At 44.2% G+C, this 18,571-nt stretch overlaps 1 protein-coding gene across 1 annotated transcript; it reads left to right on the top strand.

Annotated features, from left to right (window-relative positions):
* Positions 1-534: 534 nt before the first annotated feature.
* On the top strand, positions 535-16,029 carry MRGBP (MRG domain binding protein). Its single transcript, XM_066625282.1, has 5 exons — positions 535-802; positions 3,777-3,898; positions 6,036-6,117; positions 11,086-11,160; positions 15,299-16,029. The coding sequence occupies exons 1-5, from the start codon at positions 535-537 to the stop codon at positions 15,487-15,489; spliced, it is 738 nt and encodes a 245-aa protein (XP_066481379.1). The 3' UTR covers positions 15,490-16,029.
* The last annotated feature ends 2,542 nt before the right edge of the window (positions 16,030-18,571 follow it).

The following is an 18,571-nucleotide window of genomic DNA, read 5'->3' on the forward strand; positions in this document are numbered from 1 at the left end:
ATGGAGTGTCCATAAATATTGCTATGTAATACAGTACATGTCAGTACCGTCTTTCGCCTAACATTCCCAGGGCTGTTCACTGTGGGCAGGACAAAATGCCTCTGAGCATCTGCAGAGTGCATTTTCCTGAGGTTCCCTCAGATCAAGGACGGGTGGGAAGGTAAGACGAAGTGCCCCTGAGCACATGCAAAGCGCACTTCCCTCAGGCCAGGGACGGGGTTGGAGGCAGGATGAAGTGCCCCTGAGCACGTGCAGAGCGCATTTTCCTTAGGTGCCCTCAGCCCAAGGACAGGCGGGGAAGCAGGACGAAGTACCCCTGAGCAGCTGCAGAGCGCACCACCTCAGGTCCCCTCAGCCCAAGGACGGGCGGGGACGCAAGACGAAGTGCCCCTGAGCACGTGCAGAGCGCACCTCCTGCTGCCAGGCGGAGCCTCGGGCGCTCCCCGCGCAGAAGGCAGGCGCCTCCTCGCGCGCTCCCCGGCAGGGCCACAGGGGGCGCTGGGCTGAGCTGGGCCGGCCCGGCTCGGAGGCGCGATGGGCGAGGCGGAGAGCGCGGCCGGGGCGGCGGAGGTGAGGGCGCCCTGCCCGCCGGACCCGGGGCCCGCGCCCGTCCCGCAGGCCGCGCCCGAGGAGGCCGCGCCCGGCGCCCCGCCGACCCCCGGCGCGGCCCCGCCGGCGCTGACGATGGCCGCGGCCGCCGCGCCGCCCCCGCCGCCGCCGCTCCCGCTGCCCGCGCCCGTGGTCTGGAGCCCCGAGGTGGAGGTCTGCCTCTTCCACGCCATGCTCGGCCACAAGCCCGTCGGTGAGCGCAGCGCGGGCCTCGCAGCCCCGGCCTCGCCTGGCGCCGGGCGCCGGGGAGAGAAGCGGAGCGGAGCGGCGAAGGCCGCAGCCCGGCCACGCTTTGCTGCAGCGGGCCGCCGGCCAGAGCGGGACTCTTCCGAGGAGGCAGGCGGAGGGCTGGGCTCCCGGGCCCCGTCCCAGCCACGCTCTCCCGGGAGCAGGCCGCTGGCCAGGCGGGGACTGGCTCCTGAGGAGGCGCGCCTGGAGCCGGGTCCTTCCCGCCCAGTCCCGAGCGCGTCTGCTCTGAAGGGTCCCGTGCTAGTCAGTGGGGGTGTTCTTACTTCTGAGTGGACATGCATGGGATTGGGCTGTCCCATTGAATACACTGGGGGTGTTCTTACTTTTGAGTAGACATGTGTAGGCGTGCTTTGCAAGTTACCGTCTTCTTTAATCCTCCATGTAGTATTCTTGCATTGGGTTTTATTTGCTTGTAATTCAGTTGTGCGGTCAAAGGGCTAGATTACTGAATTTCATTTTCAGTGCATACATAGGGATAAAACAGGTTCTGGAATTGTGTGTCTGTGTGACTTTTATATAGATACACACACACGCAAAACACCTGCATGGTGCTTTTAGAGAGAGATGTCAAGAGGGTAGCACGTTCCTGTCCCAAGAAATGTAGGATCTTAAATAATCGGTGTTAGCAGTGATCCAAAGGTGTGAGTAGAGGTTCCAGATTCATTAATTCAAGATACAAAGATGTGCTTTTGGGAAAGTTATTATGCCTTATCCAGGGTGACGATCTGACAGTTTAATCAGAATTAATCTTGATGAGATCAGTAAGATATACTTGCTAGTGGTGTTGCATTGTATTTATTGCCTTTTTATCCCACTTTTCCCCCAAGGAGCTCGGGACAGGGTACATGGTCTGTGCTCTCCATTTGTTCTCACAAGGATTCTATGAAGTAGGTTAGGCTGACAGATGGTTATCTCCCCACCCCCCCTCAGCTACGTGGCTGAGTGAGGATTTGAATCTAGGTTCACCCAGTCCAAACTCACATTGGCTATTCATATTTCCTTTTGGGGACTAAAATCTTACTGAATTCAACAGGACTTACTTCTGAGTAAACCAATTTTGACTAACTTGTTTTGTGAATGTGAGAGAATGAACATATGTACTGCAGAGCAGTGTTTCTCAGACTGTAGGTTGAGACCCACTTGGTAGATCACGAACCAGTTTTCAGGTGGATCCCCATTCATTTCAAGGTGTGTTTTATTTTTAATGTTATAGACTTGATGCTACCATTGTATGTATCTGTAGTTGGGGAAATGTTACTGTTCTGTACTTTTAACAGGCTACTATGTACAGTACAGGTACAGCCTATTTATCCACGTTAGTTCCATTCCTTCCTAGTCACTCTTTGTGATTAACAAAAAACGCATTGTGCTAAATCCCATAGAGTTACGAAAATACAGCCTGCAGCCTGACACTTCTGAACGGAAGGAAACTAAGGCAGTTGTTATCAATCCCCTCCCCTCCTTCCCCTTTCACAGGTGGGATCCTGAGCGTGTTTGGGAAGCCTCCTGACAGCACTGCAGGCGCTCCTGCAGCGCTCCCTGGCCGCCGCCATCATGGAAACTCCTCTGCCCTAGAACATTCTGGGACTTGTAGTCCGGCTCTCTGCTAACCCTCACCTGTCTCTCCAAGGCTCGGCAAACACTCCTGGGGTTTTTTAAAGCAACCCCCTCTGTTGCTACTGCACCTGCCTGTGTGTGTGTGAGAGAGAGAGAGAGAGAGAGCGCTCCACCTTGCTGAACCTGTTCTGGCTACAGAGGTTTTTGGTCCCCCCTTCCCCTCTTCAGCCTCCGCTGGCTCAGGGGCTTCAGGAATGTTACTGTTCCTTTGCAAGGGGAGCCTCTTCCATGGCTCCAGGGCTATTTCCCTGCCTGGGCGAGGCGGAGCCTTTTGCAGTGTTTTGGGCTGCCCGGAAAGCTGCCTGGATTGAGAGGACAGTTCGAGGCAAAGGTGTGCGTGACTTTCATTGCCCCCACCCCATTCGCATTGAGACAAATCTGCAGATAAAAAATCTGTGAATAGGCTGCACTTGTATATGTTTTTAACAAGGATAGTCAAGGGGGTTACTCCCAGGTAAGTTTGGATAGGATGACAGCCTTTGGGATGTTTGGACATTTTTTTAAAAACAGAAATGCTTGGGAGGGTTAAGAAGATGGTTCTTTATTTAAAAAAAAACATTAAACTTATTGTAAACTTTTAATTTACTTGATTGATTGATTTGATTTTGTTGTATGGGTTTGTCAAAAATTTTCCTACTTGATGATGTCACTTCCAGCCATGACATCGCTTCCAGGTTAATAACATTACTTGCAGTGGGTCCTGATAAGATTGTCATTCTAAAAAGTGGGTCCCAGTGCTCAACAGTTTGAGAATCACTACTGTACAGGAATCTGTTTCTTGGAAGGCTATGCTTTTCATTCAGCTTTTGTGCCTCCTTAGAATACTTATGAACTGCTGGTTATATTGTTGCAGCTTTGCAAATAAGTCTACAAAAATTGCTAGACTGGAAGGATTCACTTACCTGCTTCCCACACACACACTTAAATTTACCATTTACATCCAGAAAGGGGGGGGAGTGCCATTTTCTGTAGAAACCGCTCTGTCTGGTTGCCTGCAGGCAGTGCTTCCTTGCCACAGGCAAACAGGGTGAGCAACCATTTGTGTGCCTGCATTATTGCTCCTCCATGGAGCTGTAAATCCTTAGGTGAGGCACATCCCTCACTATGTTTATGATATTGCTTGTATCTTTTTCTGTGACATCCAACCACATCATTTTTATTGCTCACACCTTCTGAGAAGATCCTTGTACAGAACCACGTGCTCCATTCTCATAATCATATTTTTCTCACAATAGTTTTGTGGTGTGAAATCCACCTTGAAAAGTTGCTGCTCTTTTTTTCCTCCTTTCCACTCCCTTTAGGTGTGAATCGGCATTTTCACATGATCTGCATTCGAGATAAATTCAGTCAGAATATCGGGAGGCAGATATCTTCCAAAGTCATCTGGGACCACTTGAGCACTATGTATGACATGCAAGCTCTGGTAAGTGTGGCTGCCAAGACTCTGAAGTCAGCTGCTGGGCAACTGTTGATTCTCAGGTCAGAGGTCTAGGTAGTACACTGTGCACTGTTGTGCCTGATTTGCGTGGTCTGCACTGGCAGTAGTCATAGTGTCATAGTGATCAGATGTCTGTTGTTGCTCATGAGCCCTGCAACTTTCCACTTGTACAGATGGAGCTTCAGTGAGAGGAGTCTGCAGAAGTCTGAAAGTGAGGGGCAAAATTGGGTTGATTGTATTATTTAAACTATTATACCCCACCTTTCCCCTCCATTACCAGGGTGCCCAGTAGAAACATCAATAGAAAATATATGTTAATCCCAGAGTAAAAAACAAGCATAATTAACAATAAAAATATTTGATATCCCCACAAAAACAGTTGTTATGGTGAGAAGCTAAGCTGTCCTTCCTCCCCTAGAGGACCAGATGGAACGAGTCCTGAACAACTCAAAATGTTCCTAAAGCTATTCTAAAGCTTGCACTCCAATTGGCCTGTGGAATACTGTTATAATAGGTACTTTCTCTGCAGTTCTCATAATAGCATAAAAACTTACACACGTGAAACAACATCTTTGGACTTAGTTTCACTTTTCTTGCACAATACAGTAGCATCAGGATCAAACAGGCCTTCTGTGAGCAGAAGACTCCTTCTTGACAGAAAGGGCTTTTGGATCCAACCCACTGAGGAAAGGGGATGTTTCCATTTCCTTCCTTACTACAGTAACACACAAGAATCAAAATGGTTTCAAATTAAAATCAACAAGTCCTTCGGTGTTGCCTCTACAGATTAAAATTTGTTTTTTATCAATTAACATAGTGAACAAGTGCAGAAGTGCCCCCGTATCTGCGGGGGTTCTGTTCTGGAACCTCCTGCACTTAAGTGAAACCACTGATATGGGCAAACACCTCCCTGCACCCTCCAGAGCCAAGGGGAGCTCTGCTCCTCTCAGTGCCAGAGGGTCCTCTGAGCCCAGCAGAAGCCACAGATATGTGTCCGTGGTCTCTGCTGGCCTGACACTGAACCCTAGAGGTAAAAAAAAGTATCTCCATGAAGCCAGAAGTGACGTTTTGAATGCCTTATATGGCATTGGGAGACCCAGGGAAGCCCCAGAGCCCATCCATCTGTGGCCTCTGTTGGGCTCAGAGGACCCTCTGGAGGTGAGGGGAGCAGAGCTCCCCTCAGCTCTGGAGGAGGTACCCAGGGGGGCCCCATAGACTCGATCCATGGATAACTGAATCATGGATACAGCCCCCCTGAACTGTTCGTTAATCTACCAATTAAAACTTGCAGACCTAATTTTTTTTAAATTTTTCTAAATGTGAACACCTGCATCATGAGGGCATAGGGAGAGTATTTACACATCCAATTTTCCAGCACCAATACAGCCGAGCCAACAAGGTGTGTGCTGCATCCTGCATTGGGAGGGGGAAGTTATGGAGGCCTCCTCAAGGTATGGGAACATTTGTTCCCTTATCTTGGGGCTTCATTGCGGCTGCACTGGGACTGGAAAACTGGATAGGATTGGGCCATTAATACTGTAGCAACTAAGGGCCCAATCCTATCCAGTTTTCCAGTGCTGGTGCAACCGTGCTAATGGGGCAGCTAACCGTGCTAATGGGGCAGCTAACCGTGCTGTGGTGGGGCAGCAGGTCACAGAGGTCTCCTCAGGGAATGGGAACATTTGTTCCCTCACCTCGGGGCTGCATTGTGGCTGCACTGGTGCTAGAAAGTTGGATAGGATTGGGCCCTAATATGGCAAGGAGCAAAATATCTTCTCAGTTTCATTAGTTTAGCTTCTGATTAATATCTAATCTGCCCTTGTAGAATCCTACAAAAGGGTATATTTTTCACAACATTCATTGTTACTAAACTTGTATCCAGTATCAAGTTTAAAATGAAGCAGAATTCTTGACAAATGTAACATTTGGGAAAAGATGCACAGACCTAAATGATTGCAGTTGTATTTTTATTAGCTGACTTCAGGTTGTTTTGGGTATATACATGATCTAAATTTCATATGGTAACTATAAAAAATCTTACCTGTGTATTTGTTTAGAAAAATCCAGATTGTTGCTCTTATCTAGTTATTTAAAGATTTTGTTTGTTTGTTTAATTTCCAAGCATGAATCTGAGATTCTTCCCTTCCCGAACTCAGAAAAAAACTTCATTCTCCCTGAAGAAATTATTCAAGAGGTAAAAGAAGGTAAGGCCTGATGATAGTTTTGAAAACAATACTTGGAGCCCAAGCCAGCGCTGCCTGGGAGATGGCCATTACAAAAGTTCCATAAGGCATTTCATGGCAGCAGAATGACAGAGGCACCAGCGGGGAGACCAGCACTGGCAGGCGCTGGGCCTCTGTGCTGGTCAGAAGAACCCTAGGAGCCACTGGCAGTAAGTTCCTCAACAAGTGGCGGGGAGGCCTCAGGCAGCCGGCCCTGCAGGATACAGCGGCAGCCATTTTGGTGCTGCTGTACCACAGCACCAGCAGCCTAGGAGCCACTGGCAGTAAGTTCCTCAACAAGTGGCAGGGAGCCATTGCAGGGCTAGGAGAAAGTGGGGAGAAGACAAAACTGAACAAGGAGATGGCAAAGAGGAGGGTGCTTCAGGCGCTAGAGTGAGATGGGGTAGCAGAGGTTGCTGCTGATTCCTATACCCCTCCCATGCCTGAAAGACCTACACTGGTTGACTCAGATCTGTGACAACAATTATCTAGTCCAGATCTGAGTAGACCCATAGCAGCTGCCAGGGCTCAACACAAGGTAAGGGAACATTGGTTCCCTTACCTTGAGGAGACCTCGGGCTGCCTCCCTGGCCCTGCAGGATACAGCGGCAGCCATTTTGGTGCTGCTGTACCACGGCACGGGCAGCCTGGATAGGATTGGGTTGGCCATATTATATAGTAGAGATAAGATTTGATCTGGGTACTTTCTGGTTTACAGTTCATTCTTAAAGTGCAATCCTGTGCATGTCTTCCTAGAAGTAAGCACCACTCGGTTTAATGTGACTTGCCTTGCAAGGAAGTGTATATAAGATTGCAGGCCTAGGTATCTTGTTGCAGAAATCTTTACACTGAGATATTTTAATTTGGTCTGTATTTTTGGTGTTTGTTTAAGAAAGAAGAAAGCTGGTAAAACTTGGTAATAAAAGTCAGATGATGATATTTGAAAATGTTAATTCTAAATTTAGTGAGCAGTTGGAAGACTTGATTTTCAATTCGATGGAAGCTGAATTGACCTTTCGATTATTGTTGATGCACCATTTAACTAAAATGTGGTCGAATGTTTGTCAGATACAAAAAAAATAAATCTGAAATCTATTTGCTTTGGTAGCAGTGGCATTGGCATCCTTCAGTCTTGAAAGACTATGGTATCGCACTCTGAAAAGTGGTTCTGGAACAGCGTCTAGTGTGGCTGGAAAGGCCGATTTGGGAGTGACAATCCCTTCCATACTGGGAGCAAATGTAGTCTGTCCCTAGTGTGTCTCCCTGGCTACGGGCCTTCCTTCTTTGCCTCTTTGCTTCAGTCTGTTGGGCAAGTGTCTCTTCAAACTGGGAGAGGCCACGCTGCACAGCCTGCCTACAAGCAGGACGCTCAGAGGCCAAGGTTTCTCACCTGTTGAGGTCCATTCCTAAGGCCTTCAGATCTCTCTTGCAGATGTCCTTGTGTCACAGCTGTGGTCTATTTGTAGGGCACTTTCCCTACCTGCTTTGGTAGCATGGGACTATAATTTAAGGTTGTTGCTCTCTCAGAGGGTCAGAGCAAGCACACAAGTGGGTTACAGTTAACACAGTACTGGACTTGTTCCTATTCTGTGTTGCACTTGTGCATAAGATCTTCTTAAATGTGCTGATTTGGTGCTTTCTGAATAGTTTTAAACATGTATAAAGTGTTTAATGCCGTGGTATTGCAGGAGACAAATGTTGAGAAACTGCTCTAGTCATTCCTGTTAAGCCTGCATTCCTCAACATTTGTCCCCCGCCATACTACTCTGCATGGTCCACTTATTAAAAGTACTGCCAGAAGTAACAGGTGAGGACATCATCACCAGTTAATTCCACCCACTCTTTGTTTCCTGGTCTTCAACCAGGTCTCAGTCCAGGAGAGGACCTGCCCTCTAATTCCCTGACTGGAGTTCTTTCAGTAGCCTTTGGTGAGGGACCGTGTCGAACGCCTTCTGAAAGTCCAGATATATAATGTCCACGGGTTCTCCCGCATCCACATGCCTGTTGACCTTTTCAAAAAATTCTTTTTTTATTATTTATTTATTTTTAATTAACACACACAGACATACAAACATATAACATACATTTAGGAGTGCTAAATACCATATACCATTACTCATTAATCGTACTACATCTCCTAATCTACTACTCATCTACTTCTGCCTCTTATTAGTTTATCCATTTATTTATATAATATATACTAAATTTTCCCTAATGCCCTGTACTATATTTTCTAAATTTTCACTTTCTGTCAAACAGAAACTTACTTCAATTACTCATTAATATTAAAACAAAATAATCTAATTACCAAAATATGACATTTAAATCAATTCTTCCATCTACTTCTAACTCTTCTCTCACTTATTTATTTCTTATATCAAATATAATAGATTTTTCCTAATTCCCTATAATATCTTTTCTAAATATTCACTTTTTATCATCTCAGCTAGTTCAATTACTCATTAATATCAAATAATAATAATCTAATTTCCAAATTATAATAAAACCAACCATCTCTTATAATATGTAATTTACCATTCTCCAATCTAATTCTCAAATCTGATTACATTTTTTTCTTTAACGTAACCACCTATAAAACAATTCATCCACATGCTAACATTTCCAGCTATTTTTTCTAATTCATTCTAATTCATATAAATTTCGTATATATATATTTTTAAGTAAATTTAAACCAGTTATTAACTAAATAAAATCCTCTAATTTTCTTTAACCCTCAGGTTAACCCTCGGATTTCTTTTTCTTTCTTTCCATTTTTCTCTTGCCCACACTTTCTTGTATAAGGTATGTTCATTCTTCCAGTTAACTGGGATATGTTTTCTTCTTGTTTCAACAAATTTTGTATTTTGTGCACCCTGTCCATCTTCTCTATTTCAATCTCCATCAGCGTCCCCTCTAGATCCTGTTGATTTTCCACTCTTCTAATTTCTGTATCTACTCTTCTGATGATGATTTCATCCCTCACCATCATCTTTTCCACTTTCTCCTTCTGTTTATCTTCTATTTTCTTCACATCTTCCAATTGCTCCTTGCACACATCTATCTGTTGAGAGAGAGTCTTTAAACTGGCTTGAATCTGCAAGGACCAACTCAACTGCTATCTTCTCATTGTGAGCAATTTTTCCAAATTTTTGAGGATCATTTGAGTCCAAATATCTGGAACAGGATCCATCTTGCAATTTCTCTCTAATCCACAAGATGTCCACCGCGTATTATTCTCCTTACTTCCACCACATGTTTTTTCAGTCAGGCATTTTTTGAATTTTTCTTACAGATAACAGTATGATTAATGGAGAAAAACAAAAGAAACAGTCTCAAGGAGACAAAACTCTTTCAAGTCTAATAAAAATTATGTCCACATGTAATTCTGGATTTTAGTCCACATACCAATTTATAATTATAATCTATGACCGATTTATTCCACTACAAAGATAAAGAGCACATTCAACATCCTCAAAAAGTTTCTCATTAACACCTTCAGTGTATCCAGGGCTTTTAGCCAAATCAGTCAATCAAAGCCGGGGGCAATATTAACACATACTTATCTTAAATTTCCAACTTAAACTTTACGCTTCATGCTTTTTCTTCTATATGGTATCTTAGCAAGGAGCCAGCAGCTTGATTGCAGACACTGCACCTCCCCCAATACTGTCCCTGACTATTATTTTTCTAAGAAGAAAGCCCCCCCCCCCCGGTCGGGCTTTCAAGATCTTTGGTATCTTGGTACCAAGATATTTGGAAAGATCTTGTCTCTCCTGATAAAGATCTTCAGATCCTCTTAAGACCTGCAGTTTTTTGGGGGAAAACAGACTGTCTCTCAGGAGCCCCTGGAGACATGTCTGTTCATGCACTGTTGGCTCCTCCTCCTCCCACCTTTTCAAAGAATTCTAAAAGGTTTGTGAGGCAAGACTTACCCTAACTGAAGCCATGCAGATTCTCCCTCAGCAAGGCCTGTTCGTCTGTGTGTTTTGAGATTCTTTCTTTGATGAGGCATTCCACCATCTTACCCAGTATAGATGTTAGGCTGACTGACCTATAGTTTCCCGGGTCCCTCCTCCTTTCCTTTTTAAAGATCAGTGTGACATTTGCTATCCTCCAATCCTCTGGCACTGTGGCCGTTTTGAGGGACAAGTTGCATATTTTAGTCAAGAGATCAGCAACTTCATTCTTCAGTCCCTTAATAACTCTTGGGTGGATGCCATCAGGGCCCGGTGACTTATTGACCGTTAATTATCAATGAGGTCTGAAACATCTTCTCTTTCAACCTCTATCTGACTTAATTCCTTGGTCAGGAGGGGCTGTTCGGACAGCTGTATCTGCCCGAGGTCTTCTGCTGTGAAGACAGATGCAAAGAACTCATTTAATTTCTCTGCCATCTCTAAGTCTCCTTTTATCTCCCCTTTCCCTCCCTCACCATCCAGAGGGCCAACTGCTTCTCTGGCGGATTTCCTGCTTCTGACATATTTGAAGAAAAATAATAATAATAACTATTATTTTATATAATAAAACATATATATATAAGCTTTTATTATTCCCCTTAATGTTGCTGGCCATGTGTTTCTCATAGTCTTTCTTGGCCTCCTGTATTACCTTCTTTCATTTCTTATGCCACAGTTTATGTTCCTTTTTATTTGTCTGTCACTGTTTGTCATGTTGCATTGCTTATCTTGCTGCCAGGCAGCGAGTGTCCAGGGGTCACATACGTACCACCAGGCATCACCTCAAGTACCACTGGTGGTGCCTGTACCACAGGTTGAGAAAAACTATGTAAAGTGATCTGAGAGAACTACCATATCAAGGAAGAAATTTGGCAGCAAATGTTGCCATTGAGCACTCCTAAGAGGTCTTTTAGGACAAAACACAAGAAGGAGAAAATTGAGTGTGCATCAGAGAAGACCTTATTATCACTTGTTTATCTCTTCTTTCCCATAGGTAAAGTGATGATTGAAGATGATATGAAAGAAGAAATAAAAGAAGAGATGGAATCACATGCAGGTTCTGAAGAAGGTGAGAGTTATGAAGACATTAAAGCTTTGCCAAGGACATCACACGTGAGGCATGCAGCCAGCGTGTGCTGGAATGGTACAGGAAAAATGACTGCTACTGGTTTGTAAAATACAGGCTATACCTTGTTATTCCCTGGGGTTCCGCTCCAGAACCCCAAGTGGATAAAAAAAAATCTATGGATAAAAAAAGTGGAAAAATAGATTTAAAGGCCCACTGCTCCTAAAGGAATAAGGTTGTGCCTTGACATCCACAGAGGTTTGATTCTAAGACTCCCTGCTGATACCATAAAATGTGCTAAATGAAAGCAGTTAAAAAAATTAATAGTGCATCCCTTTACAATTGTGGTTTAAAACAGCTTTTCTTACTATTGTAGAGAGGCGGTCAGCAGTTAGAACCCCTGCTTTTATCTGGCTCTGCTGAAGAATGGCACGATCACTTGCATGACTGTCTCTCTACAACAGTAAGAAAAGCAGTTGTTTTTTTTTAAACTGTGATTTTAATGGGATGCCTTTTCCCCTTCTCCAGAGATCAGCACATTCCCTCTCATTTGCAGTGGCCATTCGCGTTGAGTCAAATCCATGTATAACAAGGTCGGACCTGTACAAGTGGTGTAGTGCTAACTGAGAAGTAGGATAAAGGATACCATAAAAAAGAGTTACCAGCTTGTATTTGCAAAGCTTGTATTTGCAATGAGTGGGTTATGCAGAGATCTTTTTTTCTGGACTGTGTCATGTGCTGAGTGGTTTGATCGGAACAGTCTCCTTAGAGCTTGTGGGAGTCAAGTTGCTGAGTCAAATGCTCAGCATTTGGAAACTATTCATTTGAAAGCATCCTGAGAGTCATTTCCTTCATTGCTATGGAAAAGCTTATGTGTGTTGTTCACATCTGTAGCCAAAGAGTTCCACAAATGCAGTTTCAGAGCAAAGGACCCCACTATCACACAAACAGGACATCCAACTTTTGGAACAAAAGAAGAGCCCCGCTGGATCAGGCCAAGGGCCCATCTAGTCCACCTTCCTGTATCTCACAGTGGCCCACCAAATACCCCAGGGAGCACACAAGACAATCAGCGTCCCTGTGCCCTCCCCTGCATCTGGCAATTAGAGGCAGCCTGCCTCTAAAACCAAGAACTTGCACATACCTACTATGATTTGTAACCTGTGATGAACTTTTCCTCTAGAAATTTGTCCAATCCCCTCTTAAAGGTATCCAGGCAAGATGCCATCACTACTGTGGCAAAGAGTTCCACAAACTAATTACACGCTGGGTAAAGAAATATTTTCTTCTGTCTGTCCTGACTCTCCCAACACTCAACTTTTGTGGATGTCCCCTGGTTCTGGTGTTATGTGAGAGGGAAAAGAGCATCTGTCTATCTACTCTGTCCATCCCCTGCATGATTTTGTATGTCCCAATCATGTCCCCCCTCAGGCACTTCTTTTCTAGGCTGAAGAGGCCCAAACACTGTAGCCTTTCCTCATAAGGAAGGTGTCCCAACCCAGTAATCATTTTGGTTGCTCTCTCTGCATCTTTTCCATCTCTACTATATCCTTTTTGAGATGTGGTGACCAGAACTGGACACAATACTCCAGGTGTGGCCTTAATCTCCACTATATTCTTATTGAGATGTGGCAACCAGAACTGGACACAGTACTCCAGGTGTGACCTTTCCATCGATTTGTACAACGGCATTACAATATTAGCTGTATTATTCTCAATGCCTTTCCTAATGATCCCATGCATTGAATTAACCCTCTTCACTGCTGCCGCACATTGGGTTGACACTTTCATCGAGCTGTCCACCAGCACCCCAAGATCTGATCTATCTCCAACAACTCAGAACTCATTAGCCTATGTGTAAAGTTTTGATATTTTTGCCCCAATGTGCATGACTTTACATTTACTTACATTGAAATGCATCTGCCATTTTACTGCCCAGTCTCTCTGGAGTGTTTTGTCATCTGAATATTTTTAGTTTTAGGTGACTATAGGACACCAAGGGCACCCCCATAATCATTAATTTTCATTTATTTCAGTAAATCAATGATATATACAATAAATAATATAAAAAGAGTTAAGGCATAGGAAGAATGAGAACCAGAGTAAAATGTGGTATAAAACTCCCACACAGCAACACTGCTGCAAGTCTGGATGTGTCCATCCATCCACCAAGGAACGTTTTGAACAAGGAGTGGCTGCCCCTGCCACTCAGCCTCATGGGCCCGACCCAGTTCTGCAAACACAATCAGAAGTTAAATGTGACAAATTAACAATGACAACTTAAGCATCGTAATAATGTAAAACAACAAATCAGCAGCAGTAGAAAGGCTATATGGTTGTCATTTCACCAAAGGTCCTCTGAAAACGATTGTGCCCTCTACCAAAAGGCAGGAGAGGGATGGACCTTCCAAGGTGGTGGGGGGGAGGACTGAAATGACCCTCTTGCTTGCAGCCATCTGTCCCACTGCAAAGAGCAAGAGAACACTGGGCAAGATAATGATCTAAGTCAATGGTTTCTAAACTTTTTTGACTGGCGGCTCCCTTAACCTACTGGGCCATTGTCCGCAGCTCCCCATTAGAGCTACAGTCGTATACGAGGGTCATCCAGAAAGTAATGCACCACATTTTTTTTCTCAGCCTACAGTAATGGTACGAATGCAAAACTTTAGATATACATTATTTGAATTTTCAGGAGTGCGCACACAAATTTTTGGTTTCTTCAGAAAGATAGCGTAGCTGCAGCAGTTTTTCGAAATGGCATCTGTAAGTGATGTACGTTACAAGCAGCGTGTCGTCATTGAATTTCTCTCTGCAGAGAAAGTAACTGTTGGGAACATTCACAAACGTTTGTGTACAGTTTATGGAGAATCTGCAGTCAACAGAAGTACGGTTAGTCGCTGGGCACAGAGGGTGAGGCCATTAGAAGGCGGTTCGGCAGAGCTCCAAGATTTGCAGCATTCGGGGCGGCCATCCACGGCTGTCACACCTGACAAGACGCAGCTTGCTGATGTGCTCATTCGCGAGGACCGACGCATAACGACTAGGCAGTTGGCGCTGAAGCTGTCAATCAGCAAAGGAAGTGTGGATGCAATCATCCGTGCTCTTGATTACTCAAAAGTGTGTGCAAGATGGGTTCCCCGCTGTCTTATGGTGGACCACAAATCTCTCAGAAAAAACATTTCTTCTCAGTTGCTGAAACGTTTTGAAGATGAGGGGGAAGCGTTCTTGTCCAGGATTGTGACAGGTGATGAAACCTGGGTTCACCATTTTGAGCCCGAAACAAAACGACAGTCGATGGAATGGCGTCATCCTCAATCTCCACAGAAGGAAAAATTCAAAGCAACTGCTTCCGCCGGTAAGGTCATGATCACTGTGTTTTGGCACTGTGAGGGCGTCATACTCATTGATGTGATGCCAAGAGGCAGCACCATTAATTCTGAAGCTTATGTGAAGACATTAACCAAACTCAAGAAGTGCTTCCAGCGACTTCGGCGCCATAACAACCCAGGTGAATGTTTGATTCAACATGATAACGCTCGGCTTCACACAAGTTTGAGGACTTCGGAACGCATCACTAATCAGGGTTGGACTGTGTTACCCCATCCACCCTACAGCTCCCTCAGACTTCCACTTGTTTGGGCCATTAAAGGATGCCATTTGCGGAAGACATTTTGAGGATGACGAAGAGGTGATTCGCACAGTGCAGAAATGGCTTCGTGACCAGAACAAGGAGTGGTACCGACAGGGCATACATGCCCTTGTGTCTCGCTGGAGGAAGGCCATAGAACTGGACGGAGATTACGTGGAAAAATAGGGAGTGTAGAAGAAACATCATTCTTTCTTGTGTGTAAGTTTCATTGTGTTCAATAAATAATTGTTGAAGAAAAAAACGTGGTGCATTACTTTCTGGGTGACCCTCGTACATTGTATAGGGCAGCGGGTTTTTTGTGAGGATTCTGCGGCTCTCCATGGAACCACAGCTCACAGTTTGGGAACCACTGACCTAAGTGTTTAAGCAGACTCATTTTGGGGAAAGCTCAGTGCGCACAGAGCACCTAGTTTTATTTTGGACCACATCCATAATGTGATTTATGTTGTTCAAGGCATAATTTTTGATGTAGTCACTTACATCTTTTTTTAGTGTATACCTCTATAGGAAGCCTGGCGAAAGCAGCAGAGAAAGCTAGCAATAAGGAGAAAGAAAGAAGCTCCTCAGAATCTGGTTCCAAAGAAGGAGGGGACAAGAGGAAACGGAACAGAGTCACTGAGAAGGTCTTAAATGCAAACAGCAATCCTTCCAGTCCAAGTGCTGCAAAACGGCGCAGGACGTAGACGGTGGAACAAGACAAGAACATATTTCAACTGTGAAACCTGGGCAGTAGAGTCTAGTTAGTGCTAGAAAAACATGAGTGATCAGTGCACAGGCTTTGTGGGTGCATGAGTTTGGCTGTCTCCCCTCAGAACAGAATGGCTTGCTGCTCAGCAGGAAAGAGCTCTTTACTCTGAGAATTTTGGGACGAGAGGGAGGCCAGTAGCTTGGCAAACCTGTGATTTTACTGAGCAAGTCAGACAGTGGTGAATTTTCTTAGCAGTTTCACGCGATGTACTTTACATCAATCCTGGAAACAAAGAGCCACAGTTCTTGTTTTGCTGGTGTTAGCTTCAGGTCACCTTTGCATCTTGAGTTTTGTGTCTGGAACTGGAAGATGCTAATTTTGATGAACACAGCGGTGTCTTAGTGGGCCACTGCCCCTTTGAGAATTAGCTGTGCCATCTGCCACTGTTTCTCACTGACAAAGAGCTCACAAAGTACAGACTTTGTGTATGAAGCAAGAGCAGTCTATGCTTCTGTTGTATTTGGCTGCTTTTATGCAGAAGAAGATTTTTCAGATTGTGCAAAATAGTGCTATTCAGCAATGCAAAGGAGATAATATGTCAAGATGTATAATCATCTGCTGTTTAAGGACCAGTGTCTGGGCTACATACTGTCTACAGAATGCTTAAAATAAAGGCCATATGTACAGTGGAAGTTTCAGCACAAAGCACTAGAACTGACAGAAACCAAAAGTCTTGCCTCATCTTCTTTTATTGTATTTACTGCCCGAACAGCAAAGTCTTCAGTGTAAGCAATACTGTTAAAGTCAGTGAAATCAGCTGCATTGGCAGATCATGGTGGTAATGTACATAGGTTTTTTGTATTTGTTATTTAATTTTTTTCCTAAAGAAAATATTATTTTTATTAGGAGTTCTTAACTGAACATAATGTTGAAAGTGGTAAGCTTTTTCATGTTACTCTTAAATAGTTTTAATGTAATGTTTTAGATATACAAGGTTATTAAAACAGAGCATTTATCATTTCTGGATGATCAGATGGAAAATATTTCCCTTCCCCTTGTTTTTGTGAGCTTGACAAATCTATCTTTTTATAAGAAAAATAAAACAAATAGAGAAATGGTTAAGCAGTTGCCAATTACAACTTTAAATTCAATGTTTGTTATTGAATAAAAGAGTTCCAGTTCATATTTGTTGTGTCAGTGCCACTGATCTTAATAAATAGGAATGTAGCACAGATATAGTCAATTCTCATTACTAGCTGCATTTAGATTCCTGGAAAAACCAGCAGATACTTAATTGGCAGATACAAAATATTGATCCTATGGGAAAATGGGATTAAAGGAGAAATCAGTTTGACACCACTTTTTGTAATGATGACCCTCATGACATGGTAATTCCCTCAAGAAATGGATAAGACTGATGCTTGACAGGGGGAGGAATAGCTAACCTGGCCAGGAATGCTAGCAGTAGATAACTTCAGAATGGCCACTACGGATAGCTTCGGAATGGCTGCTGTGCATTGGAGATGGCCGTGGGTAGCCAAGAACAGACCCTGAATGGCAAGACATAAGTTACACTTCTGTTCCCACAGAAGTGAATCCGCAGGAATGGAGTGCGCAGTTACCAAGGATTTACTGTACATTGATTTTACTGTATATGCCAGACTAGGTTCACCCCAAAGACTGACATACACAGGGGTCAATCTTCCTGTGTTCCAGCCTCCTGACTGCATACTTCTCACAGCACTTGAAGTAGTAAGTGGGTGTCTTGAAACTGCAAATGGGAGCTTGTATAATAGGATGCTCCCCCATTAGAAAAAAAAATAAGCTGGCTGCCAGCAAACGCAAATGACTTCCTTTAGGACTTGTACAGCTTTGCTTAATGAGGCAGAAACAAAACTTCTGTGGGCTCAGGAACGAAGCACATGCACAGGTTTAGGAAAGAGCAAGTCTGATTGGCCTACATAAATTGGGTGGCAACAGAAAAAGTATTACAAATTTTGCAAGGACAGTTAACCATTGTCTGACTGGTTGATGTTTTGTCTGCAATTGCTTTTATACTCTTAAGTGTTCTTGCAAAACAGCCACAGTTACTTTGTATTACCATAAGTATATTATGACTTAAAAGTACCATAATTTGAAGAAAATATTTAGGAAATTAGAGAATATGGTAACATATCTGAGAAAGCTGCTTGATGCTGCTGCTGCTAACCAGAATACATAGAAAGGCTTCTAAGTTCTTGAATTTCAAACTGGATGTGGAATCTTACAGCCCAGTCCTATAGTGGCCGTAAGTCTTTGGTTGCTGTCATGTGAGCTGCACCAACAGTGGTAGCTTCTCTAACAGTGGAGCAGGAGCAAGGCAGCGGCTGGCTGCCAACCCATGTTGGAGCAGGTAAGTTGGCGGTGAAGGAGGATCAAGGGAAGTATGGTGGCTATGAGGGGATTAGTCTTGGCAGCAGGTGTGCACACAGATCCTATCCCCCTTTTCCTGCCCCCAACACTCCTCCTGACTCATTTTGGACTTGTACAAGCTAAATAGTTGGCATGAGTCGCAGGAGACCCACTGGAGGCCAGGGAGCCTATGGGGAGGTAAGTAAGAAAGATTACTTAGCTCTCCTGGGCTGTCTGGCAGCGCACCCCCCCATCGCATACAGTGTGCATTCATGTCTCCAATGCTGGGAACTATGGGTCGGCAGGAAATAGAATTGGTATATTGAAAGAATTTAGATTTCTGACTAATAATCTTTTAGGTAACTGCTTCAATCCAGCAGTTCCATGCTGGTGCAGTACCTCTAGCGGACATTTAGAGAGCTCCTGGCGTGCACAGACATCCCCATTCATTTCAATGAAGGGGGATCTCTTGGAATCAAAGCAGTACACACAGAAAGTTGTCTCTTCCCCCCACCTTGAAATCAACGGGAAAGCTCTGCACAGGAGCTTTGTATGGACAGCAGTTCATTTGTGGATTAAGGACCTAAAAGAGTTTAGAATTCACCATGATGGAATTTCAGTACCATAAAGTATCACTTCTTCATCCCTCATGGCCTCCTGTATCCATATTTAACCTTTTGCCACAT

Source organism: Tiliqua scincoides, chromosome 4 (genome assembly GCF_035046505.1).
Source record: "Tiliqua scincoides isolate rTilSci1 chromosome 4, rTilSci1.hap2, whole genome shotgun sequence".
Taxonomy (NCBI): Eukaryota; Metazoa; Chordata; class Lepidosauria; order Squamata; family Scincidae; genus Tiliqua; species Tiliqua scincoides.